At 37.1% G+C, this 27,469-nt stretch overlaps 1 protein-coding gene across 4 annotated transcripts in view; it reads right to left on the bottom strand.

Moving 5' to 3' along the window:
* Window positions 1-18,039, bottom strand: part of LOC149081566 (heterogeneous nuclear ribonucleoprotein L-like) — a 35,673-nt gene extending 17,634 nt beyond the window's left edge. Inside the window, exons 1-6 of one of the 4 annotated variants that reach the window (XM_089238506.1) lie at window positions 17,850-18,039; window positions 14,301-14,368; window positions 14,053-14,119; window positions 7,138-7,223; window positions 4,948-5,044; window positions 3,236-3,299 (exon numbers count right to left, since the gene is read on the bottom strand). In XM_089238506.1, the coding sequence (XP_089094632.1) occupies window positions 3,236-3,299; window positions 4,948-5,044; window positions 7,138-7,223; window positions 14,053-14,119; window positions 14,301-14,368; window positions 17,850-17,900 (433 nt within the window). In that variant the 5' untranslated portion in view covers window positions 17,901-18,039. The other 3 variants (XM_089238508.1, XM_089238509.1, XM_089238507.1) reach the window with 3 other exon arrangements.
* Between the last annotated feature and the right edge of the window lie 9,430 nt (window positions 18,040-27,469).

Genomic DNA, 27,469 nt, shown 5'->3' with positions numbered 1-27,469 from the left:
ACATTTACAATTTTAACAATTGTTAAACACTTACAATTGCAACAAAAAAAGTTCCACATGATGGCCATCATTTTCAGATACCATGTGAAATTGCAAGATGGCATGTTCCGCAACTGACGGAAATGTGTGCGGGAAAATGTTCAGCACATGTGAAATACTGCCTTTAAGGTCAGGTAAAGTTCTTGGATTGTAACGACTTACCAGACATTTCAAATGCCCCCAAAACCAAAAATTGTATGGATTAAGGCCCGGGGAGGCCATAGATTAGGGAAGTGCCGGCTGATGACCTGTAAAGTTTAAGAACATTCTTAGCACACACTGCAATGTGCAGAGAAGCTCCGTTTTGCATAAAAGATTGTAAATAGTTGATAAGGTTTTCGCAGCCATCATTTGATAAAAATTGTTTTTTCGGGTTCGAAGACCGTCGTCCACTTAAGTTAGTTCTCAACGTTTCCCCAACACTAGTGGTTGGCATCATCAGGAGAATAGATAAACTGGATTAAAGTCAAGTTTTCTGGAGTCTCAGGTTGTATTTATGCACATAAGTGGCTTGAACTACACTATTATTCTGTGATTGGTCAGTTGATTCTATGGCTTGCAGCGTATTGAAAACAGTTATGCTGGTAGAACCTGATTGGCCGAGATGTGTGGAGTTATCTGATTGGCTGTTGTCGTCATTCTGTTGCCGGATCTTGAAGAGGAAGGTTCTTGTTCTTCTGAGAGCTGTGTCCAGGATCTGCTCAATTTCAATTATATAATTCTTCTCTTCTATAATAGAAGAGAAGAAACTTTGAAATTGAGCAGATCCTGGAAACCAGCTCTCAGAGAAGAACAAGAACCTTCCCCTTCAAGATCCAGTAGCAGAATGACGACAACAGCCAATCAGATAACTCCACATCTCTCGGCCAATTAGGTTCTACCAGCATAACAACTGTTTTCAATACGCTGCCAGCCATAGAATCAACTGACCAATCGCATAACAATAGTGTAGTTCAAGCCACTTATGTGCATAAATACAACCCGAGACTCCAGAAAACTTGACTTTGATCCAGTTTATCTATTCTCCTGATGATGCCAACCATTAGTGTTGGGGAAACGTTGAGAACTAACTCAAACAGACGGTCTTCGAACCCGAAAAAACAATTTTTAGAAAAGATTGTGTCTGTAAAGCAGTGATGTGCTTGCAGAGCCGAAACAATTTTGTTCTGTAACAGCAACGCATATCGCTTCCAGGTGATTGAACGTGTCACTGAACCTGTACAATGTAACTCCTCGCAGAAATAGGGACCAAGAATAAATTATACAGTAAATCCACACCATAGTCACTTTTGCTGAATGCAACGGAACCTCTAAGATAGCATGCAGATTTTCTGGTTCCCAAATTTGTCAGTTGACTGCACCATCCGAGTGAAAATGTGCTTCATCTGTCCAGAGGATATTCAAGGCCATTCTGAATCAACCTCAATGTGAGCTAGAAACTGCAGTGAGAACCGGAGTCGAGCATCATAATCATGTGGAAACAACCACTGCACAAGTAAAAGTTTGTACAGATAATATGGAAGGATATTCCACATTTTATGGACAGTTGAACGTAGCCTATCCAATGTACGTTCCTGGCACGGAAATTTGAAGCTCTGTTCTCTCCACGAATGTTTAGGTTTTTATAACAGCTACTTCATGACATCACATAAATTTACATTTTTTTTACATAAATTTACATTTTTTGTGATAACAAATTTACATGTTTGCTGCAGGTATTCAAAGCAAAACTACCTCTGGTGCCGACATGTGAAACTAATTTTTAAAGCATGACTTCACAATTTTCTGATGACTGGTTTTACAAATCATATTGCTTTCTGCAAACAAAAATCTGGGAAAAAGATTATCCTCTAGAACAGTGTTTCTTAAACTTTTTTTGCCCGTGGCCCCCTTTGAACCATATTTTTTTCTCGTCGCTCCCCTGTCTTACCCAGAGTTTTCAACTCTCATCTAGAAGCAAGACACCTTATACATATTGAAATGATTTTTTTTCAGTGAATTTATACTGAACGAAAATTTTGCAAAGAAAATTGACCTACAGACCACTAGCCTAGAATTTATTGATCTCCCCGCTAGTCTGAGTTCTATCAGGACCGTTTCAACATCATGGGGCCTCCACCTTAGGCAAAGTGATGCTATAGTAGTCCCATACTTTAGCTGGAAATAAACAGCCTACATATTTCCTACTTATTTTCAAATTTAATTGCACTATACAAAATATCATAAAGTGGGGTCACTTATGGGAATGAGGCCCCTGGACATGACCCCTTACAAGAGCTTACAAGAGTGGGACTCACAGGGCTACAGCTCGGGACCTAATATGGTTTTCATCATTTTTTGTTTTTCATACAATAAATTTCATGTAGAAAAGGGGGGTCTAAAAAATTTAGCCGGGGACTTGAGAAAAACCCCCATCCTAGGGTACTTGTTGCAAAAGGTAGGCAGCTAGGCCTGGGTGGGTCTATGCCCTGAAGAAGGCCTTGGTTTTATGGGTGGTTTTGTTGGATTCTCTCTCACTAACTGTTAGTCACTAATATAAAATCTTTATTTCTTCAAACCTTAACTTTTTCTCCTCAGTTCTCCAAACCACCTGTCATGGCCCCTTTTCCCCATTTTCTTCCGTGGCCCCCTTGAAGTATCCCAGTACCATATGGCCCCTGGTTAAGAACCACTGCTCTAGAACAGTGATTCCCAATGTGGGCGTTAACGCCCCTGGGGGACGAATGAAATGTTTCGGGGGGGGGGGTAGAAGCTACAAGTATAACATAGGATCCTATGGATTAGATTGGGGGAAAATTTCTGAAAAGGGGGGGGGGGCGGCGGCTACGATGGAACAAAAAGGTTGGGAAACTATGCTGTAGAATCTGTTCATTCTCTAACTTAACAGAGCGCCATAACTTCACATATCCTGAATGATGCACATCAGAGGAAATCACTAATTACAGTATTATGTACCATTAAATTTTACATACAAAACGTTGCCCTATTTTACTGTTATTGTCTGTAATCTTAGATTTTTGAGGCGGGAAAAGGGTACTTTTTTGTATTTACAGGTCATTTTTAAAATAGTATATTTTTCACTGATGTGAATAGAGGAAAATAAGGATAGACTCAAAATTTAATACATTAAAAAAAAAACAAAAAAAACAAAACACCAAAACTGTTATAAAGTTTTATATATAAAAAAATTCCTTACCCATGTTACCATCGGTATAATCCCAACTGTCATTATCATTTTTGTACACGTTCAATCTCTTTGGCTAAAAAACAGCAACAAGAATCAAACATTATAAAAAAACTCATTTCAACCTGAAAAAATACTTCAAAATAGATACATCATATTCCACTCTTGCACATGGTTCATATGCTTTGAAAGTAAAAAAAAAATTTCAAGGATATTCAGCGATATGTACATTCATATCGCTGTTGATAAAAAGATTGAAATTAATTGGACTTTAATATACATTCAACATCTAGTCAGTATTGAAATTTTCCTTTGATTAAAAAAAAAATTAGAAGGCATGTAATCATATACCTAGATCAAAGTTTTCCAAAGTTCGCAATATCGTGGCCGATACAATGGTCAAGGGGGATAGCAGCTACGCATAGGATCCTATGGGTTCACATGAGTTGGGGGGGGGGGGGCGGCGGCGATGGAATGAAAAGTTTGAGAAACTGACTTAGAGAGACCATATGACCCACACTGCATTTCCTTTGATTTCCGCCAATCCAGATTTTTTCATGAAAATATCGTTATTTCCCATAAATTTTCAACCAGGCTATTGAAATTTTTATATTCTTTACTGAAATTTATTTAAATTATCTTCCCAATCCTAAGAATTATATTATGATTATCATGGCTTTAGATACGAGCATCCATCTCATATGTCATGTAAACTTTTTCATTCCTATAGATTTAAACTCATTTAAATCTACTGCAATGGGGCTTCATTTTTTACCTTTGATGATATTTTAACAATTTTAGCTATAATTGGCGACTTTGCTTATCTTTGGCACAATTTTTGGTGACAATTGGCAATTTTCCCCGTCATTTTCGGAGGAAATATGGTCAGCCCACATATATGCAACTGACATTCGTTAATTCAATAGTTTAAAATATTTTGAAACATTATCTTACACAGTGTTTTACTGACAGATTTTAGGCAACATCTTTTTTAAGCACAGAAATACCTCAGATATGCGTGACCATATGTCCTGTTTCAATTATTCTCTTAATACAATTGTTGCTTTATAATTTTTGCCCTACTAGAATATGGTTTAGAGGGGGATTTAATTGATGGAAGAAATTCACACACAAATGAAAAGCACTTGAAAATAATTGCTTTTTTCAAGGACAAAAATTAAACTTTGAAAATGAACTTTTTCTCCAGGGATTTAAGGATTTTCAAGGACTGTCTAAACCCTGTTACAGAAACAAAGAAAGCCAAAATGTGTAAGTAAAATGGCCTGAAAAAGGTCATTGGCTGTTTCAACATGCTACAAGAGACTGACTGGCTTGACAAATTATTGCTTAAATATTCAGGCTAAAATAAACTTGGAGGCCGATTTGAATAGTGACAGACCTAACAAAGGCCCCATTCAATAGACCTTAAAAAAAGGGGGGGATCCATGCAATTACTCTTCAAGGCTTAATGAAAAATATTTCCCCTTCAATATTATGTTACGATAGCAACATCTCTGAAAATGAGAAGCAGAGTATGCCAAAGTCCTTAGAAATTAGTCCTTATTTTTGAAATTTTTGAAACAAGGCACAACAAGAAATAATGCACCACTTTTGTGTCGAAACCACTTTGTATGTTTATAAAAGAATACTCTTTCAAAATCTAAAAAAAAAAAACATTAGTTACTAAAAAAAATTCATCAAATAAAACAAATGTATATGTATACCTTAGCATACTCTATCTTCAAAGTACAGCAACCTGAATATATATCACAGCCATCAAGAGCCTCTTTTGCACGAGTTGCTGATTCAATACTATCAAATGTAATCAATGCATTAAGGAATAAAAAAGTAAAATAAAAAGAATCCTCAGCATGAACAAATCAATGAAAAACCAAGACAACCTATCACCAACTAACATAAATGGCTGCCGTTGATCAACCCCAACAATAGATTGATTCAGTTTTTTTAGTGTGTATAAGGACCTCCTCCCGATTTTTTTTAAGCTTAAAATTTAAGAAAAAAGGTTGAAAGATATCTATAATACTATCAACGTATAAGAAACATTTATTTTTGGGACCCAGTTTTTGTTAAAAATAGGCTCTTTATACACAGTAAAATAAAGTACATGTCAAATATCAGACGTGCCAGTTTTTAGAATCCAGAAATTCTCCCGAGGGGGGAGAATTTCCGGCAGTCATGGACTTGATCAAAAAAAAAGATTGTTTTAAATCAATTAAGAAAAAGTTCTATCTCCTCCCCCCCCCCCCCCGGGCAGGTTCTGCATTGCTCCTGAGCAGAATACAATTCCATGTCAGACTTTCCATGCAGAATAATGAAATCACATCTACATACTGTTCATGAAACATTTGTTTCCTTTCGTGGATGCTATCAGTGATTGATAATCTTGGGTATATGAACTCTAGAAAGCTTTATATTTAGCTTTATATAGCTTAGTTTTATATTTTCTTTCTGAAGACGTTTAATCGGAAGAAACAATTTAAAAAAACTTCAAAATACAAAGCTGCTGACAAAAAAAAAACTTGTGTTTACCACACAGCTGTTAATGGAATACAATAACGATTATACAGGAATTTTGGCAACCAAGGTCATGCCCTTGATAAATGATTCCTGATAAACGCTACGTAAACAAAGTCGCGTCTTTGCCAGTTGCTTAAATGCAGTCACCAAGACTTTTATGACTGTCCTCTATGGGTGTTTTCCCCAACGACGATTGCAGTTATCGACGTCACGACAACGTGAAAGCTCGCGTAAAATCTAATTTTCTGCCAAAATACAGAGAAATTTAAACAAATCCAGAGAGCAGGATGAAGGATGAAAAATCCGGAGTCAGCCTAATCCGGAGAGCCTAATAACGCCTAAATCCGGAGAGTTGGCAGGTCTGAAACATAATCAAGCCAAAGAAATATACAAATAACCATCAGAACAAAAATCAGGACATTTCCCATTCAAAATAAGATCTGCCATCACACCACCATTTCCCAACTTCACAAGAGACAGGTGGACACTAATACTTTCAACTAGAGATATGAGAATTCTCCTGGATGTAAAAATTAGAGAATAACCAAGAATATTCATTTTCCTTTTATATAAATAATGAAATGTTTTACTAATTTTTGTTTATATTACAAATATAAATCAGTTTTCATTGTCTGAAACATCTAAAATAACGTAATTTTTGATATAATTACCCCTGCCCCCTAATGACAACTTTTAATTTTTGAAGTTTTGAAAGTTTGGTTATGAAGATTTTAGAAACCTTAAGATTAAGACAAAAATTTTAAAATTAGATAAATTTTAAAAAAAAGTTCGAAACAAAAAATTTAACCAAAATCAATTAACAAAAAAAAATGAGGCTATTCTTATACAAATCACCTTCATTCTAAGATACAGAACAGTTTTCTTTAATGTACGTTCACCTAAATTCTGTGTTACTCATATTTCTGTAAAAGTTTTTCTTACTTTAATATTGTGGTCTACAAACTTCAATATTCCAGTCTTCTTAATGGGAAGAGAAATGGGGACAGAATATTCTCGCGAGGCACTATTATAAATTACTAGAGAATATTCTTATCGAAAATAATAAGAATTTTTCTCAAGTCAAATTATTTATACAGATTATTATAATGCATGTTATTATATATATTCTTGAGAATATTCTCTGGAAAGACTTCTGTAACTGAAGAATATTCTCGGAAGGGCTTTATTAGTAACTTGAGAATAATTACTGTAAAATGGGGTGAATAGGAACGAAACTTTATAAGAGCACAAACCCTTATTTATATTCACAAAAGAATTTTCCATCATGTTTAGCCAACTGAAAATTAACTGGACTGGGACAACATACACAGATAAATTAAGGCACTGCAAAATAATATACAACATAAAAAGGATATTCAACCATGGACTGAACTCCATTCTTCTTGAAGATCACAATTCGTAAAACACTTCCACTGGGACTTGTTATCTTGTGGATGACTTCCTAAAAGAAGAAAAATTATACGTTATCTGTATGCAAATTTCACAACAATTTTCACTGAATAGAAATTAAATCACAAAAAACCTACGAGTATCAAGAACTTAATAAAAGTGGATTCTGCTTAAGACATCTCCACCGACACTATACAGTGAAAGCATAAATAAAGCGGGAGAACATTAACAGGATATTTCAATACAAAATGAAATTAAGATTCAATATCCTGCTAACCATTATTGCATACACTGGAGAATGGAATATTTCTGTTAACGATAGGACCTGAAAATATGAAATACATACAGGTCTCGCATTCAACACTGTAAAATGCAACAGATGCCCTCAAAACTGAACATGCTGATTAGTGCTAATGCCACAGATTGATTGGAAAAAATCCTTCTTAAAAAGGTACACTTTTTGTCTTTATAGGCAGTCTCATGCAATCCTTATGTTATCTTCACTTTGTTTGAAAAATATTTAGATGGAAAGCTACCGTTGAATCAAATGTCATCGGGGGGGGGGGGGGGGGGAATTTACTGTTCGTATTGTTTCCCAAGTATTGTTTCATCCGAGAAACTGCAGTGCTTTAATGGATTTCCTGTAGTTCCCAACTCTGAGACGCAAAATGCGAGCCGATCTCCCCATTAAAAAGTCTCGCCACAGAAAGCAACAGGACTACAACAATAAATTGTTCAATCATTACACTCCACTAAGTTAGAAAAACTGGTGGCAGATGGCAGCACTACACAGAAACAAACTTCATGTCAGGTTTCACTACACGTAGATTCCAACATGTACCAATTCGTTAGAGGTTCCGCAGAGGAATATGGACAAGATGCATGTGTGGTTTAGTAATAGTGCTTTAATGGATGAGCACAAGAGTTAATTGCAGTGGTGAGGCATCTAGTTCTGCATGACACAGAGCTGCAACCATTCTTGCCTTGTTCAATCCTGTAAGGGTCTCTAAGTGTGCAGGCACCTGGAGACATTACAAACCTTTACAGGAGACCTTATAAATTGATATATACAGAGTGCCCGTGAACTGATCCAAAACTTAAATTTGTATAAGTAGTTTTTTATTGGACAAATTTTTGTGGACAGGTTTTGCTAATTTTTTTTGCCACTTTCTAGGGTTTGCTCACGAGACACGTAACCATGATGTTCATTATCTTGAGCATAGAGAGAGATTGTCATATTTAAAACGAGCATACTGCTCAAACATTTCAATTTCCCTTGCAGCTTTGTCATTAAAAATCATTTCATAAAACTTGGAAATACAAAACATGTGCCTAAAAGTTTATATTTTCAAAAACAGGAAGACTCACAGCATGAATTTACCGATCCATTAGAGAACTTTCCCTAGCAGCATGTTTTTTCCACAACTAAATCATTTTATTTTCTGTAAGATAGGTTTAAGCAGGGTTTTTACCATGGTTTTTAGTCATATGATAAAAACATGGTTTTTCGCATGGTTTTTACCATATTCAGAAGGAAAAAAATTTTTGCGATTATTTGAAAAATTTATTTTCTGAAAAAACGTATAATTTTGCCTCAATTCTGTTTTAATTAACCAGTCAAATTAATTCCTCCGAGCGTTACCCGCATTGCCCACCTTTTTATTGAAGATGCGCTCGCTTTTTCCCTTTTCTTGGAAGTTTGAAATATTAAAATATTTTTTTTATAGCAATGTTTTTATATAGCTCGAATGTGTCGAGACATGACACCCCAAAAGTGGGGAGGGGCAGTCATAATGTCCTGTGACTAAAAGAAATGCTGTTGATGGATTTATGTGGAACCATAGTAGTTGAACCTTTGCTAAAAGATATGAGTAATAAAACAGATACATCTTCATAATGGAATTGGAAATTTAAACAAAAGCGATAGGGATGCAGCTTTACAAAACATGACAAAGATAATAGTAATAATAATCTCAGACCCTGAAATATAATTGTCAACTCCATATAGTGACGAGATAATAAAGTAGAAGGATGGCTGTACAGAGATGGCAGCACATGTATGACAAATTATTTCGTCGTATCTATGTGAAAAAGACCGAAAAGTAAGCGTGTCGGCAAATGCCATCATAGGCAACACCACTACGTATATCAGCGATGGCAAATGCTGTCTTAACCACTTGACTGGTTAAAACATGTTTTCAGAACTTTTTTCATGGCTTATCGGCTATATACACTGAAGAGACAAAAAAACTGGTAAACCTACCTAATATCGTGTAGGGCCCTCGCGAGCCCGCAACACGATGTGGCATGGGCTCAACTAATGTCTGAAATAGTGCTGGAGGTAATTGACACCATGAATCCTGCAGGGCTGTCCATAAATCCGTAGGAGTAAGAGGGGGTGGAGATCTCTTCTGAACAGCACGTTGCAAGGCATCCCAGATATGTTCAATAATGTTCATGTCTGGGGATTTAGGTGGCCAGCGGAAGTGTCTAAAGTCAGAAGAGTGTTCCTGGAGCCACTTTGTAGCAATTCTGGACATGTGGGGTGTCACATTGTCCTGCTGAAATTGTCCAAGTTCGTCGGAATGCACAATGGACATGAATGGGTGCAGGTGATCAGACAGGATACTCACGTACCCGTCACCTGCCAGAGTCGTATCGAGACGTATCAGGGGTCTCATATCACGCCAACGGCACACGCCCCATACCATCACCGAGCCTACACCAGCTTGAACAATCCCTTGTTGACATGTAGGGTCCATGGATTCACGAGGTTGTCTTCATACCCGTACACGTCCATCAGCTCGAAGCAATTGGAACCGAGACTCATCAGACCAGGCAACGTGTTTCCAGTCCTCAACAGTCTAATGTCGGTGTTGTCGGGCCCAGACGAGGCGTAAAGCTTTGTGTCGTGCAGTCATCAAGGGTACAAGAGTGGGCCTTCGGCTCCGAAAGCCCATATCTATGATGTTTCATTGAATGGTTCACACGCTGGCACTTGTTGATGGCCCAGCATTGAAATCTGCAGTAATTTGCGGAAGGGTTGCACGTTTGTCGCGTTTAATGATTCTCGTCAGTTGTCATTGGTCCCATTCTTGCATGATCTTTTTCCGGCCGCAGCGATGTCGTAGATTTAATTTTTTTACCGGATTCCCGATATTCACGATACACTCATGAAATGGTCGTACGTGAAAATCCAAATTTCATCATTACCTCGGAGATGCGATGTCCCATCTCTCGTGCGCCGACTATAACACCACGTTCAAACTCACTTAAATCTCGATAACCTGCCATTGTAGCAGCAGTAACCGATGTAATAACTATGCCAGACACTTGTTGTGTTATATAGGCGTTGCCGACTGCAGCGCTGTACTCCGATTGGTTCCATATCTCCTTATTTGCAAATGCATGCCTGTACCAGTTTTTTTGGCTCTTCAGTTTACATCATATAGATACTAAACTAATACCTTATTGCAGGGCATGACAAATCTCAGGCAGCAGGTCCCCATGGCAAGTAAAAAAATTTATACTGGTGCCTTACATTTTTTGTGTGCAATTACTAGCTCAGGCAAAAAAAAATTACGCTTGGCGGTTAGATTTTTTATCATTTGTCAAGCTGTTTTATTGGTAAACGAAAAACCTAGTAGTACTTAACAGGTTTTTACCAATCAAAACTTTTCTGTAAAAATCTAACTATAAAGCTTTCATGAAATTACGAAGCTTTGTATATGATTTTGTACAAACAGATTAGCAAAAAAAATCTGAAGGACTTGCTTCCTAATAGAAAATTTGATTAAAAATAATTCTAATGGTTTCATGTATATTTTCTTGTACTGGTATATGGAAATAGAGCGGAAATATATTTTATATTAAAAAAGTTAATACATATAATTTATTGATGATTTATACTATTCTCTGGTAACCAACAATAGACATCCAACTGTATGCATATTTTATAAAGTATTCTAATAATCGATTAAATATTTTAATAGATTAAAAACAGTTACTCTATGTATTAATTATCAGTAAATATGTATATATCTGATGTTATATGTGTACCTCGTAAATACATGAAGGCTAATTGTATTGACCAGGATATTACCATGGTATTTACTGGTATATACCTAGTTTTTACCATGTTCTGATAAAAACCCAACCCTGGTTTTGATAACTAATTTCACTGTATAATTTTAATACATCACAAGCTTGGATCAGTGGTTCTCATAGGGTGCATTGCAGCTCCTATGGGTGTCGAGAACCCATGCCACGGGTCTCGCAACAATATCAATAGATATTCACACATGCTTTTCAATGATTCTTATACTATTCTAGGAAGTCATGAATCAACATTGACCGAGGTAAGTGTGCCATGGGTGACAAACGTTTGAGAACCATTGGCTTAGAACATTGTATTTGAATTAATGATATTCAAAGGCCACAACAGGCAAAATGCCCAACGAGGTGGCTGAGAAAAAGATGCCCATAACACATATGGATGTCATATTTCAAAAATACAGCAACCCAATTAAAAATACAACTGTAAAAACTAAAAATATATACACATGATAAAATACAGTCGTTCTCGCTTATAACATTCTCTGCTTATTACAACTAATTTTTATGAATTTAAATTTTTTTTTCCTATATTGATGTTAATTTTTCCGAGATACAATGTTTGAATTTTTTGCTATTCCCGCTTACAAAGTTCAAAAAATTCATATCAGGTAGTTTCCTCCCTTGAAAACAATGTACTTTGCCTTTTTCACAGGTAAAGAAACAAATGGTGTGTCAGAGATTAACTTATGTGAAAACTAGAAGTGGGGCTTTTTATGGTTCTTCGGAAGCTGGTTATGTTTTTGGCATAAAGAATTGACTGAAAAGGTTTCCCCCCCCCCCCAAGGGTTTTAGACACAATTTGATTTTTTTTTTCTTTTCTCACTTTTGTCCAACATTAGTGTGCAGAGCATAAACTGCCCTTACCACTGTTCCCATACAACTCTATGACCGAGGTCATGTCACTGAATAGGGACATGACAGATAAGAACAAGGAAAAACCCAGGAGGAGGTTAATTTTTTTCCTTTGCTGTCTTATTCAAATTTTCCGCACTAGAACGATTCCCAAATTTTCTCTCATAGCGGTGTTAGACGATGTCTGCATATAACAAAGGAATAACATAGCTGCCAACTTTTGAAAATGAAAATTCAGGAGGAGATTTTCGCGCAAACCCGTATTTTATGCTAAAACCACTCCCTAATAAATACAATAGGTATTTTTCCAAATAAAATAAGGATTTTCCAAACATAAAAGTTAAAGCATAGGGAATAAAATCTCTACTCAAAAACTGAAGTCAAATTAAAATAGGGATTTTACACATGGAAGTTAAACCGTTGGGAATAAAATCCCTATGCAAAAAACAAGTGAAATTGGAGGCTAAAACTTCAATGATGTAAAAATAAATATTGTGTTCATTCAGAAACGCTGCGAACAAACATTCTGCGCGAATGATCCCAAAATTATAGGAAGATGAAGGAAAACACCGTCAATTTTTGAAGAACACTGACTTTTTGTGACACTTGCTTGATGTTTTTTTTTCATTTCACGAGTGATGATGGCAGTCTTTCCATGACCGATGTACATGTCCGTAATACAACTTGTACAAAAAGGAAAAGTCGGCCCTCTTCTGGAACGTTTGATGAAAGGAAATTCATTGGAATAAGTATCTTTAAAATTGATTAAATATGTTTTTGCTTATCATTATTCATGCTTTGTTATATCGCACGTACGTAACTTCAACAAAAGAAATTTTGACCATATGCGCGTCACTATAATCTTCAATTATTATCCAGGACTATTGGCTGCTAAGCCATTTCCCTGCACAATAAGGCAAACAACTTTCTTGTTACCATCAGAGTGTTTGTAAAACTTCCTTAAAAAGGGAATTTCCCCATTTACGACGTGTGACGTCATTTCGAAAAGGGAAAAAAAAGAGGCTTTATGCCCCACAAGAAATTCCTTAGGGATTGTTTTCATAAGCTGAGATTTTTAATGAAGTAGGGAATTTTTAGGGAAAATTAAGGAATTTTGTGATTTTTGTAAAAATTCGGGAGATTTAAGAACTTTTCGGGGAGGTCGAGCGATGAAGCTAAAATTCGGGAGATTCCCGAAAAATTCGGGAGACTTGGCAGCTATGGAATAATATGGTGGGTCTTCTCACCCACCTTTGAATCCATTGATACAAAAATCAAGCTGCAAAAGAGCAACATGGACACAAAACATGCTATGCCTTATAATTCTTATAAACATTTCCTGCTTAAAACGTTTTGCCGCTTATGAAGTTTTTCAGTTATAATTTTTGAAAAACGTTATAAGTGGGATCTACTGTATACAATACCCATAAAAAATAGTAATCTTATTCTAAGTATGGAGAGCTTCTCGATTTGCCCCAACATGTTTAGCGTATTTCTTTTTAAGCATATCATTTGTGTTAGAATTTATTATCCCTGGGGACAAGCTATTCCATTCATTAAAATGTGTGAATTTTAGAAAGTGGGAGAAAAAATGAGTCGGGAATGAAAAAAAAACAATTTTATACAATTGCTTCAAGTCTTAGGCAGATCAATGTAAAAAATAACTATATACATACATATATCAAAACATTTACTAGAATTTTTGATTCTAGTCACAATTAAACTAATCTTAGAGACAAAGATTTGTGGTTTTAAGTGTAAAGATTGTGGTTTTAAGTGTAAAGATTGTGGTTTTAAATCATCCAATATCAGTTCATAGATACAGAAACAATGAACTATGTGTGGGTCCAGTACAAGTTTTTTACTTATGATAAAAAGAAATCTGAATTTTAAAAGAAACGGAAAAAACTTACTGTTGTGATTGGATAAGCAGGATTATTCACAGTAATCAGCAAGATATGATTCGGTTTATCTTCATACCTAAACAAGAAATATGATAAAAACTTAGGACCATATTGTGACTGTTGAAAACTAATTACACTCAAAGTTATATAAAATCAAAGTCAATATTTTCAAAAGGAATTATACTGAATATCATATTACTGATACTGACTGACAATGCAACTGAAAAACTTTCACAAAACTATCAATCTATGCTTACCGAGGTCTATCTCCAGACTTTCCTCCATAGTTATTATTGTTATAATAAGAGTTATTACCATAGCCATCCTACGGAAAGAAAAAAAATTAAAAGCCACATAAAATAAGTTTGAAAAGGGAGAGCCCAAGAATCCCCAAAGCAGAATGTTTTGTGATGTTCTGCTCTGCAACGAGCCCTCAGCTGACTGAAAATGTTCTGCGGTAAAAATCTGAATATACATAATACAGTTTTTCTACACACTATTCTTAAAATTCTTCCAGATTGTGCTACGTATGTCGCAGAACATTCTGCTTTGGGGCCAAAAATTATAAACATTATTGGCTGTAATAAACTCATTTAATATTGTCCATAAAAGTCCTTGGAAAGATTTCCAGCCCATAAACTTGGATGATAGGGTTCATTTTTTATTTATTTTTAATTTGTAATCTCGGTCATTGGCAAGTTTAAAAAAAAAAAATTTTAATTTCTATTTTTTGGTGCGAGAGGAAAAAAAAAAAAAAAAACACATGTCAATACAGTTAAATTGCCATTTTCAGTGAATTTTTCTGAATACTTTATCCCCTTTGGTCCCCAAAGCAGAATGTTTTGCAATTCTGTAATGAACCCTTGGCTGACAAAATGTTACATGGTAAAAATTTCCATCATAGTGTTTTATATTTTTTGTAAAATTCTTCCAGATTTCCTTACAATAGCACCAATAAATCTGCGAATGCACATCACAGATTTCAGCATATTCCGCTTTGAGGCTTTTGGCATCGTCTCGCATCTTTGCTGGGATTTTAAATCATTTCTTCTGATGCAGGGTTAAAGCTAGATAAAAAATTTCTTTAGCAAAAAAGCAAAAAAAAGGAGGAAAAGCTTTAGCAAAATGCTAATGTAATAATTGATGGACGTCTACTCGTTCCGTACCTCCTGCATAGCTGCCAACTTTTGAAAATGAAAATTCGGGAGATTTTCGCGCACACCCGTATTTTATGCTAAAACCACTCCCTAATAAATACAATAGGGATTTTTCCAAATAAAATAGGGATTTTCCAAACATAAAAGTTAAAGCGTAGGGAATAAAATCCCTACTCAAAAACTGAAGTCAAATTAAAATAGGGATTTTACACACATGGAAGTTAAACCCTTGGGAATAAAATTCCTACGCAAAAAACAAGTGGAATTAGAGGTCAAAACTTCAATGATGTAAAAATAAATATTGTGTTCAATCAGAAACGCTGTGGACAAACATTCTGCGCGAATGACCCCAAAATCATCGGAAGATGAAGGAAAACACCGTCAATTTTTGAAGAACACTGACTTTTTGTGACACTTGCTTGATGTTTTTTTTTCATTTCACGAGTGATGATGGCAGTCTTTCCATGACCGATGTACATGTCCGTAATACAACTTGTACAAAAAGGAAAAGTCGGCCCTCTTCTGGAACGTTTGATGAAAGGAAATTCATTGGAATAAGTATCTTTAAAATTGATTAAATATGTTTTTGCTTATCATTATTCATGCTTTGTTATATCGCACGTACGTAACTTCAACAAAAGAAATTTTGACCACATGTGCATCACCATAATCTTCAATTATTATCCAGGACTATTGGCTGCTAAGCCATTTCCCTGCACGATAAGACAAACAACTTTCTTGTTACCATCAGAGGGTTTGTAAAACTTCCTTAAAAAGGGAATTTCCCCATTTACGACGTGTGACGTCATTTCGAAAGGGAAAAAAAAGAGGCTTCATGCCCCACAAGAAATTCCTTAGGATTGTTTTCATAAGCGGGGATTTTTTTAATGAAGTAGGGAATTTTTAGGGACAATTAGGGATTTTTGTGATTTTCGTAAAAATTCGGGAGATTTAAGAACATTTCGGGAGATCGAGCGATGAAGATAAAATTCGGGAGATTCCCGAAAAATTCGGGAGACTTGGCAGCTATGCTCCTGTATGCATTTTTGTGAAAGTGGCTACTTCTTTCGCATTCAAAGATTTTCTTTTGCATTTTGTGAAAGTGCGACTGTAGCTTAAACCCTGTTCTGATGTCATTTTCCCCATGAAGTACAAGGTACAATTGCTTCCTGCAAATTTCTTTTCATAGACCACTATTTTAACATCATTATAAGTATTTGGATATGTCCTCTCAATATAAGATCAATGAACTCCCAATATATAGATTACCTTTCTGTTACCAAGTTTTTTTTAATCACCCCAAAAGATTTATTAGTCACCTAATAAGTCCAGGGGAAATGATAGATTTCCAATTTTTTTCTTTCGCCACCACTTTTCTCCTAAGTTTATTACCTGCATGGCACGGAAAAATGGGATAAAAGCAGTTTCCTATAACAGTCCCTATACTAGTGACTATTTCCCGTCAACTTCTATTTTCCTGTAATTAATTTGGAACAGTTATAACATAATCCCCATTTTTTTTGGCAGTTTTTCTCCGAGACTTTTTCCTTTGGTTTTTAGGTTTGTCATTAATTCTTTATTATTGTTGGTATTATTTTAAGACACCCCTACAGGTTGCCAGTAACCACAGGCTTTGTGTTGAAGAGCAGCATTTAAATGTTTCATGCTTATTGTTTGTCTTGTACCATATAGTTTTCCCAGCATCTTACTGTTTTTTTACTTGGAAATCCCATTTTGCTTTTGTTTATTATTAGGTTGTATATTTCATAATTCCACTTTAATTTTTTATATATTAGCCATCCAGCGATTTTGTTTTTATTGAATCCAGAGATAGGCTTTTTTGCCCCGATCATTGCATTTAAAAAAAAAAACAGATTTCTATTGGCTTAATCTTGATCCATCATTCAATCTAAGAACGTTTGTTGTTTTAGTCGTGTATCTTTTTATTTAAACAGCCATAACAAAATCCCTTTTCGGGAATTTCCTCTTCGTCACGAAGGGCATCCGAAAGCAGGATTCCCATTCCACGCTTGGCGATTTCTTGTCATGCTTTCAGGAGCTTTTCTCTTTTAAAGAGAAAAAAAAATTTATCATACACATGGCCAAAAGGGATTATACTATAGTTATTCTGTATGACATGTAAATTCACAGATAAGAAGTATTCAAGAGAGGCAAAACAAATAGCCGAAAGGGATTAAGTTAGTGAGAATATGGAACATATTACTATGGATTGTTTTACAGGGTTGTCAATTGTGGCCCACGCTGAGGCCTAGGGCACCAAATTATAGCGATTTTGAAGAGTAAATAAATTGGCACTTCAAGCACGATGATGGGCAAGCATAATTATGTGCCCCCCAAGGATGTTGAGACGGTTTAATATTATAAATAGCGCCCAGCCAAGTTAATGCGAATGAATCGTTAAATAACCTAATTAATTACCATGAGTGTGGAGCTCTAAAATTTCTTTCCACGCTACGTTATCCTTTTCCTAAGCATTCCTCGGACACAAATTCAATTTACATCGAATACAACACCGCCATACCAAAGTAATATACCGGCAGTGCAAGCATGTTATACAAATGGCTACCTCAAGGACGCTGGAGAGAAAAAAAAAACTTCATATTGAAATAATAATAGAAACGAACTTACTCCATATTCGGTCCTCGGCCTCTTCGCGATGTGCCCTTCGAAATTCGCCATCGATACTGATCACCGCGATTTTATTCTGTTCAAAAACAAATAGGAGCAAATATTTATAAATAAGAGCCGGCGCCGTTTAATTAATAGGGGTCTCCACGGATAAGATCAAGAGCACCCTGCCTGCAGCATGAGAAAAAACCGACCCTGTTTTTATCGTAACTTTGCGATGTCGTCTGCAAATAAATCTACGATGAATTCATAAACTAATGTACTGACCATATCATACTGGGAAAAAAAATACGTTATATTGCTAATTATCGCTAAAAAAAGATGGCAAAGGAAAACAAAGTTGCCAACTGCCGTTAAAATCATTGAAAAATCAAAAATGGACAATGGCGAGAAATGAAGCACTTTTGAAAATTGCAATGGATTGAAATGAATTCCAACGAAATGAAACGTTTAGTCCAAGGTCGCTCAACCTTTAGGAGATCGCGGGTCACTTGCGTGATTTGGGACACCGTGTGTGGGTGATGTGACACTCCTCTGTGGCGAGAATTTTTAACGGGGAGCTCGGCTCGCATTCGCGCCTCGAAGCTGGGAACCACAGAAAACCAACTTCAGCCGACCACCACTGTGGTGACGGTGGGGCTCCAACCCGGGTTCCTTCGATGCGAGTCCGTCACTATGACCACTCGACCACCACAGCGGCACTGAATTAAAGGCTATGTTAGCATTTAGGCTAAGCGCAAATTGAGTCGCGTGCAGCGTTCGCGGGTGGGCGGGACCTAAGTGCGATGACGTCAACACGCCCCACGCGTAGCGAGGGGATGCGCATATTGGAACGCGTTCCCAGTGCACGAGCGTTTTAGAAAAGAAACAATTTCGGGAGAATGGAACCTTGTCATTTGGGAGGCTCCCGGAGCCTGGATTATTGGTAATTAAAGTTGACATTAATGAAGACAACATTAATTAAAAATAAAATACGGAAAAATGCGCTGAAAAATATATATTAAAATACCGTATATAAAAACGTGAACAGAAGAAATAATAAAAAAATTAGGATTGATGACACGTCAAAATTAGAGAATAATTAAAAAACTATTGAAAATTCAGATGTTTCTGATGACTTTTTCCTTAAAAAAACTAAAGGTACATAAATTAATGAAAACTTTACATTAATTAATCGAAATTGAAAATGGATAAAAATTAAGGTAAATTTAGGAGGGATAAAAATTTTAATGAAAATTAAGGGTTTATGAAAATTAATGAAATTATATAAAATTTAAGAAAATTCAAAATTTAGAATGAATCATACAATTAAAGATTATTATATAATTAACAGAAATTTGATTAATGAATATTCCGAAATTAATGGAATTTTTCCGAAATTAATCCCATAATGAATGAAAATTTGGAACTTATGAAAAGTTAAAACAAATGAAACGATTGATCACAATTCAAAATTAATAAATAATTCCAAAACTGCTGGGAATTCATATTTAATGGAAAAATAGATTAGTGAAACACCAGAATTAGTGAAATTAATAATTAAATTTCAAATTTAATGAAAAATTATTCCTCTATCGATCGATAAAATATAATTAATGAATATTCGGAATTGAAGCCGAATTCAGAAATTTAATGGAAAATACTTCGTAGGCTATTAAAAAAACAAAAGTAGATTTTTTCTCTGAAAATTAATAAAAATTATGGATGCATAAAAATTAATAAAAATTCAGAATTACTAACAATTTTTTAAATTTTGAATCAAAAAATTAGTGAAAATCCCGAAATAAATGAATCCCATAATGAATTCCGAAATTAATGAATCCCAAAATGAATTCCGAAAAATAACTCCATAATGGATTAAAATTTAGAGCTAGTGAAAGGTCAAAACCTTGGAAAGAACAATGATGTCTAATAAAAACTCAGGAAGAAAGAAAATAATTCAGGAATTAATTAAAGAAATAATTGATTATATATGTAAATAACGTTGATATTAAACAACAGTTTTCATAAGAGAATGCGAACTCTATCAAAATGGCGGTTTAATTTTTAAAATACCCCTACCGAATACGAAGAATCGTGCGCGCGGGACACGAAAATCTGCGGCTCAACAGCAGCGCCAACGAGTGCGCGAGTACACGCGCTTAGCGTAGTGTCACCTCGTGTCTCAATTTGCGCTGTCTTTCTGATTTCCGTTGGCGGCAAAACAGAGTGCGGCCCTGCTTCGTGTCGCGAACGCTGCACGCGGCTCAATTTGCGCTTTGCCTTACAGCACACCCTGTACGTGTGTATATATATATTGTTACGAACTATAGACGATAGATGGCGCGATTTGTTCGATGGCTCTGAAAAATATCGAAATCTGTTGGTAACAGCAGTTGATACCGGTTTCGATTTAGCGCAAAGACGTGCGATTGGGTGGTGGGTTGGCAAAGAACATTCCAGAGGGTTTTGCCCCTCCAGACAGTGGCGCCACAAACCTGGTACTGTGAAATAGAAATTCGTGAAATGTTTTTGTTCTTGAAGCTTCGACCAGACCTATAAATAGTAACCAGATTCCAGGATAAAGAGAGATTCGATGAAAAGTCAGTTGTGATTGAACTTTGCGAGAAAGTTGTTAACTCTCTGATTAGCTTGTAAATACGTGCAAATTGCTGTTCTGTAAATAAATCTCTGTTTGTCCGTTGATGAAATGCTTCTTGTTTTGCAATCTCGAAGTCTTGTGGAAATTGTCCGGAACAATTTGGTGTCAAAAGTGGGATAATTCAAGACTTGCATGAAAACGAGGAGAATGGACGTGAATGAAGGCGAGAACAGCTGAATCAACTGATGTCTGTGATGTGCCACATGAAATCAGGCATCGAAGAGAAAATCCAGTCAACGAGCTTAGTCATGAAAGACAATGTCATCAACTCCATTGCCGCTGTCAATCTCTCCATCACTGACGTGAAAGAAGATGTCACCACCTCCATTGCTGCCGTTAGAGAGGATGTCACCGCCATCAACACCTCCATTGCTGATATGTGAAAGATGACGTCGCCGTGAAGCAAGACATCACCACCGCCATCGCCGGTGTGAAGGGAGACAAGGAGGAGGGGGGTGGAAGTTGAGAACAGAGCGGACGGAATAGTCGACACCGTGAAAGAACTCTCCCAAGAAATGAATGCATTTGACGAGAAGCTTTCGAAAAGGATATTGGAGTTCGAGAAGAAAATTCAGAAGCCAGCTACGTTTTTCCCAGACGCCCACCACGTTCTGCCAGCCATAGCTGACGTCGATCGGTCGAACATCAAGCCCTCGACGTACGACGGCTGGACATCGTAGTCGATCTACAGGACCCAGTTCAAGATGATCGCCTCTGCTACTGTATGCTCTAAGCCTTCCACCTAGCCGCCACTCTCCGAGATGAAGCCATCGAGGTTCTACGGAAGATCGCCGCTGAAGACCGATCCAGCTATCCAGCTCTGACGAACACACTTGAGTTGAGGTTTGGAGAAAATTACCTGAAGGACTTCCACCGAATTCAGCTCAAGACCAGGCAACAAAAGGCTGGCGAAACATTGCAAGAATTGGCCATGGATGGATGTCGAGAGGCTCTCGCAGCTGGCATATCTCGATTGCCCGCCGGACATCAGGGACGGATTGACACTACAAGTCTTTGCAGCCCATCAAGCTTCGAGGCGAGAGTGACGAGTGGTCCGCGGCGTTGTTGCAGAGGAAGCTACGGCAGAAATCATCAGAGAGTTGAAAGAACTCCTAAAGAGTGCAAAGAACGACCGGGAAAATCGGAGAGACAAGCCCTTGGTCTTCTAGAGGTGCCATGAGGAGGGCCACCTACGAAGATCATGCCCGATGACAGTTCCCAAGCAAGGGAACACTTCTCAAAGCTCCGAGCCATTAAACTGAAACGCGCCCATCTCGAGGGGTGGAGGTCGCTGCAAGGAGGAGATTCTCCATCAAGTGTCTACCATATCTCGCAGCTGAGCGGCGGAGACCATGGAATGTACGTGGAAGGTGAAATCGACGAATTTCCTTGCTGGATGGTCATCGACACCGAAGGCAATGTGAGCATCGTCCGAACTAATGTGGCTCAAAAATTTCGACAACGACTCCTATACGTGGCACCTTCACTGACGTTACAGACCGTTACCGGGGCCAAGATGACCGTGCATTGGAAGATGGGAGCCTCAGTGAAATTCGCTGCGGTCTCCTACCGTTACACCGTCTTCGTGGCTGACATCGAAGACACATGCTTTATCGGATTGGCCTTTCTCAGAAAATACGAGATCTCCCTGGATTTGAAAAATAACCAGCTGCACACGCCGAAAGAGAACGTCGCCCTATTCGGATGTGACAACAAAGAAATCCTTCCCCGAAAGATATTGGCTGTTCGGGACTTCACGATTCCGCCAAGAATGGAGAGCATCATCAGTGGCACAGCTGGGACGACCCGGGACTTTCAGCTTGGACTGGTGGATTTTCCTAGCGAAAACAAGAATGGCCTGTTGATTGCCGCTGCTCAAGTGGATTCGGAGCTTCCTGGGACTTTGCACATATTACCGGAAATTCGTCCGAGGTCTTTAAAACAAGCCCTAACATAGGCCCCAATATTGGCGTTCCCACGAGCGGAGAGAGAATTTATCCTCGACACGGACGCAAGTAACAACGGGATCGGAGCTGTTCTATCGAAAGAAGTGGACGACAAAGACCATGTCATTGCCTACTTCGGCAAACGCTTGTCCAAGCCAGAGAGGAATTATTGCGTCACTAAAGGAGTTGCTCGCAATCGTCAAAGCCATAGAACAGTTCCATCACTACCTCTACGGGAAAGTAGGCTTCGAACTTCATAGCGTAGACTAGGGCACTTTTTGCAAGAATAATGATTTGTTATAGGAAGTGTTTCTGTGCGCGGTATGTTTCAAATCGTGTGTAAATGTGTTTCGTGCTAATTGTGTTTCTCCGTGTGATTTTTGGTAAAGTGGTTTTTAAACTATCAGCGATTCAAAGAAAAGGGAAAAATGGCGAAGCTCTCTACGGAGTTCGTTACGGCATCCAACGGCTGAATCTTTCACTGGATTTTTAGCCCATTAATCGTCGAATCGGGCAGTGGCAAAGCCTCCTAGAAGTACCTAGTAGTATCTAGGAGGAGGCTTTGGCAGTGGCGTCTCGAGATAGTCTCTACTCGTGCGGGAACTATTTTTTGGTGCTAACCCAATCCGCCCCCCCTTCAATCATGTGATAAGAGCCACATTATACAATTTTTTTTTAAAGAATATAAATTTATTCACTCACTTACACAAGAGGGGGGAAAAAGAAAAAAATACACAACATATATTATAAACTTATGTAAATCATCGAGAAGTAATATAAGATTTCTCTATTTCTCCTCTAAGATGTAAATATCGATTATATGATATTTTAATCGAAGTTAAAGAGGAGATAAATTACGAATTATGTAAGCCGAAAATATGGGAGAAGATTCTTGGCATTCGTAGGAAAATCTAAGGGGTACAAATTAAATAATAAAAATTCATTAAACATAAAAATTATTTACAAATTTTCAAAATTATTTTTTTACATTTAATCTAGATGCTATCTTTATGTTAAATATTTGATTATGTATTTTTATAACAGATGGAAGCAAATTCGTTCTGGACGAGAGAAGTATTCGAAACGTCCCTCCCCCGTGTCCAGTTTTTAATATATAATAAATCCTCCACACCAGCACCCGATATATTTTTGAATCTTCAATTTTTTTCAACTCCTGACATCACGTCGACAGAATATTCCATAGCTTTTTCTAACATTGAATAATTTTTAGCTTGTTTGTTAAGGTAGTTTTCATTTCTATAGTTCAACAAATATTCATAGCGAAGATATTCTTCAACAAACTTGAAGTTTGTGTCCCTCTGGCCACTTCACCATCCTGCTGTATTTCCGCGGAATTCTAGCGAAACGGTAGGAGACGACGGAGCATAAACATATTCACGCTTGAGATCAAAATAACACCCTCCCCCCGAGACAGTGCGAAAAAACCCCTCTGAGTGGCAGGCCACTCCCACTGGCGCATAGGTATACTTAGGGTGACCATACGTCCCGTATTTCCCGGGACAGTCCCGGTATTTTCTATTTTTTTTACTGTCCCGACTTTTTAGCAAAAGTGTCCCGGTTTTTCCCGTATTTTGCACGAAGCCTACTTGAATTTTTATTCTTTATTGAAATCAAAGATTGAAATTATTTTCAACTTATAAATTATATTATGATAACTGCAACTATAAATGAGTATATGAATCTCCCACATTTGTCTTGGTGAACGTTTTTTTCGTGGAATTCTTTTCAATCCACAGCAATTTGCAGTAATGCTGCATTTCCCGCCATTGTGATTTCTCGTTATTTCAACAATATTTGGTGACTTTGTTCGGTTTTGGCGTCATTTTTGGCGATAATTGGCGATGTCCCGTATTTTCCCGTATTTGTAATCCCAATGTCCCGTATTTCTCTCGAGGAAATATGGTCAGCCTACTTATGAGGATGTTTTAGCATATAAAGACTCGTTAGATGTGACTGCAAACAGTTGGCTGTCTGTAACAAATATAAGTAAACATATCAACTTTCTACTAGTGCCTATAACGTAGGCTGACCATATTTCTTGAAGTCAAAGATTGACATTATTTTTCAACTCATAAATTATTTTATGATAATTACAACTATATATGGGGATATTAATCTCCCACATTTGCCTTGGTGAACGTTTTTCTTCGTGGAATTCATTTTAATCCACTTCAATTTGCAGTAATGGTTCATTTCCCACCATTTTGATTTTTCTGTAATTTCAACAATATTTGGCAACTTTGTTTGATTTTGGCGTCATGTTTGGCGATAATTGGCGATGTCCCGTATTTTCCCGTATTTGGAATCCCAATGTCCCGTATTTCTCTCGAGGAAATATGGTCAGCCTAGGTATACTTAACCGGAAAAAATATAGAACCGTTTTTTTTTTCACTTAACCACTTAAATCACTTTTGCACTTGCCAACTAAAGCCCTGTAAACGGCCCTCATCGTCGAGTATAATAGCAGAGTATATAAATATAGCACAGAGAGTATCGAAAAGAAACTCGCAATCAGCTTGGTTTTTTTAAATTAAAGAATGCTTAAAAATTTCATAATTATAAAAACCATTGCTCAGACAACAGTTTAGAAATAATAGTGTTGTGTGAATATCACTACTCTTTTAAATATAACTACGGAAATATTCCTCATATTTTGGTCGCTTTCCTCCCTACATCTTCTCCCGCGGCACTTGAGTGCGATCACTTCTCGAAAGATCAATGATATTTTCTACTAAATTTATGAGTAAACAATTAAGAAAAAAATCAAGTTTATAAAAGCAGGCCCCCCCCCCACTACCGTTTAAATTTGTATTATTAGCATGAGTGGGTGGGTAGAAGTGGAAAATCCCCCCCCCCCCCGCTTTTTACCGGCGAAAACAAGCCCTTCGACGGCCATCTTGAAGCTGCATACAAGCGAGCAGAGCGGCGAAAACAAAATATCTTGAATGCGCTGCTCTTATTGCTTGTGGCGGAATTCCCGCTCTGCTGCGGTGCGCGGCACTATACGCAGGCGCATTGGAATCGGTATGTTTGATTTCGTTGCTCGGATCTTTTCTCCCATCGTTGCTTTGCTCTCCGTTTCACTGTGTGTTCAGCCTTACCTTCCCGCACTCCCTTGGATAATCAGTTTTTCATTCTTTTTTTCGTAATCCTATTAATTGTCTGTATAATTCAATTTTTATAAACGCTTTTACTTATATTTTTTCGGCTACTGTTAATATTTAATTTTGTACAAGGATGACGTCACTCTCCGCTACCATACGAAGGTTTTTAACAACTGGCTGTTGCGAAGATATATTTCGGAGAGAGAGAAAATTCAACTGCCCCTGCGGGGAATCGAACCCACGTCCTTTCACTTACCGGGTGAACGCCCTAGGTCACTAGACTACAGAGGCACAGAATCTCTCAATCTTTCCTTGGAGCTCGTGTACACTGAAAGGGACCGTACATGGACGGCCGGGCCAGACTCATGCCAAGCTCACAACTAGTTGGCGACTTATACAAGGATGGCAACGTCAGCAGTTGTGAGCTTGGCATGAGTCTGGCCGGGTCGTCCATGTACGGTCCCTTTCAGTGTACACGAGCTGCAAGGAAAGATTGAGATATTCTGTGCCTCTGTAGTCTAGGGCGTTCACCCGGTAAGTGAAAGGACGTGGGTTCGATTCCCCGCAGGGGCAGTTGAATTTTATCTCTTTCCGAAATATATCTTCGCAACAGTCAGTTGTTAAAAACCTTCGTATTTAATTTTGGTTTCTTTTTCAAAAATTAAACTAAGAAAAGTAGTTTTCTAGCATTTTTCGAAATTTGGGAAAACGTTTCAATGAATTGTTCTTCACTTCCAGCGGGTACAACAATGTATAGAGGAGTTTGTACAGATTTCTGCTTCTAACTCAGCCTTCATCTCATCAAGTGTTCGTCCTAGAGAAATGGTTTCAATTTAAAAAAATGGTCCAAATGTGTTCAAAAAACCAGTTTTGAGAATGGGAATACAATCTCATAAAATAAAAATCTAAATTTTTTTATGGAAACCCTGTCTTAAAAAAATTAATTGGAAAACTATTTCCTTGTTTCTTCTAAGGCCAATAAATAAATAAATAAAATATAAAACTTACTATCACGTTTTTTTTAGTTAAATTACATTTTTTAATGATATATTTGAATTCAAAAATCGGAAATGAACAGCGTAAACTAACGGAAAATGCTCCCTCCCTTTATTTATGTTGTTTGTTCACGCTCGTGAATGGCAATTGTTTAATAAAGTTATTGCCCAAAAGAAGATTCGCCGTTTTACTTCCGTGAATGAGAGCTCGCGGAGGAAGATAGCTATAGAATTCGGGTCTAATTATTTTTTTTTCGTTTAAATCCGGAATTCTTCGTTTCGCAGGCGCGAACACAACTCTCTCCTTTCCCAACTTTTCTCCAATTTTTGAATTTAAAAAAAAACGCCTCAGCGAATTTTGCACTTAGGAACGTGCAATATTTTTGGTTTTTTAAAACTGGATATTCATATAAAAATTTAGATTTTTCATTTTGCGACGCATTGTATTTTCACTCTCAAAACTGTGGTACAGGGTGGTTTTTTTTTAAACACATATTGAGAATTTCTTAAATTGAAAGAATACCTCAATAATGAACGGTTGGTAAGATAAAGACCGAGTTAGGACTTACAGGAAACTCCGTTCATATTTGTTTGGCACTTGATTAAATTTTCTGACTTTTTTCCTGAGCTATGTTCATGACAGTATCAAATCTAAGCGCAGCATGCTAATGACAAACGATGTACAATAAATAATGTAAATAACCTGCGAAATATTTCGGGTATTACTGGCGTTTGTTTTTCTCTCAATCGAAATGAAAACAAGTAGTAACGTTAATCGAAAATTTTCTAATGCGAATTTCATGCCGTACATTTCCACAAGCGGAAGTTAAATAAGAAGCTAAAATGTCTAATGTTTCTTAAGAATCAGAAAATTCAATTTTTTTTCAGCATTTCATCGCAACATGGTCATTAC

The sequence above is a fragment of the Pholcus phalangioides genome, unplaced genomic scaffold (assembly GCF_987345545.1).
Source record: "Pholcus phalangioides strain wild (caught in Gottingen) unplaced genomic scaffold, Ppha-v1.0 ptg000010l_1, whole genome shotgun sequence".
Lineage (NCBI taxonomy): Eukaryota > Metazoa > Arthropoda > Arachnida > Araneae > Pholcidae > Pholcus > Pholcus phalangioides.
Note: the sequence above shows the minus strand (reverse complement) of the source record. Positions and strands in the feature narration are given on the sequence as shown.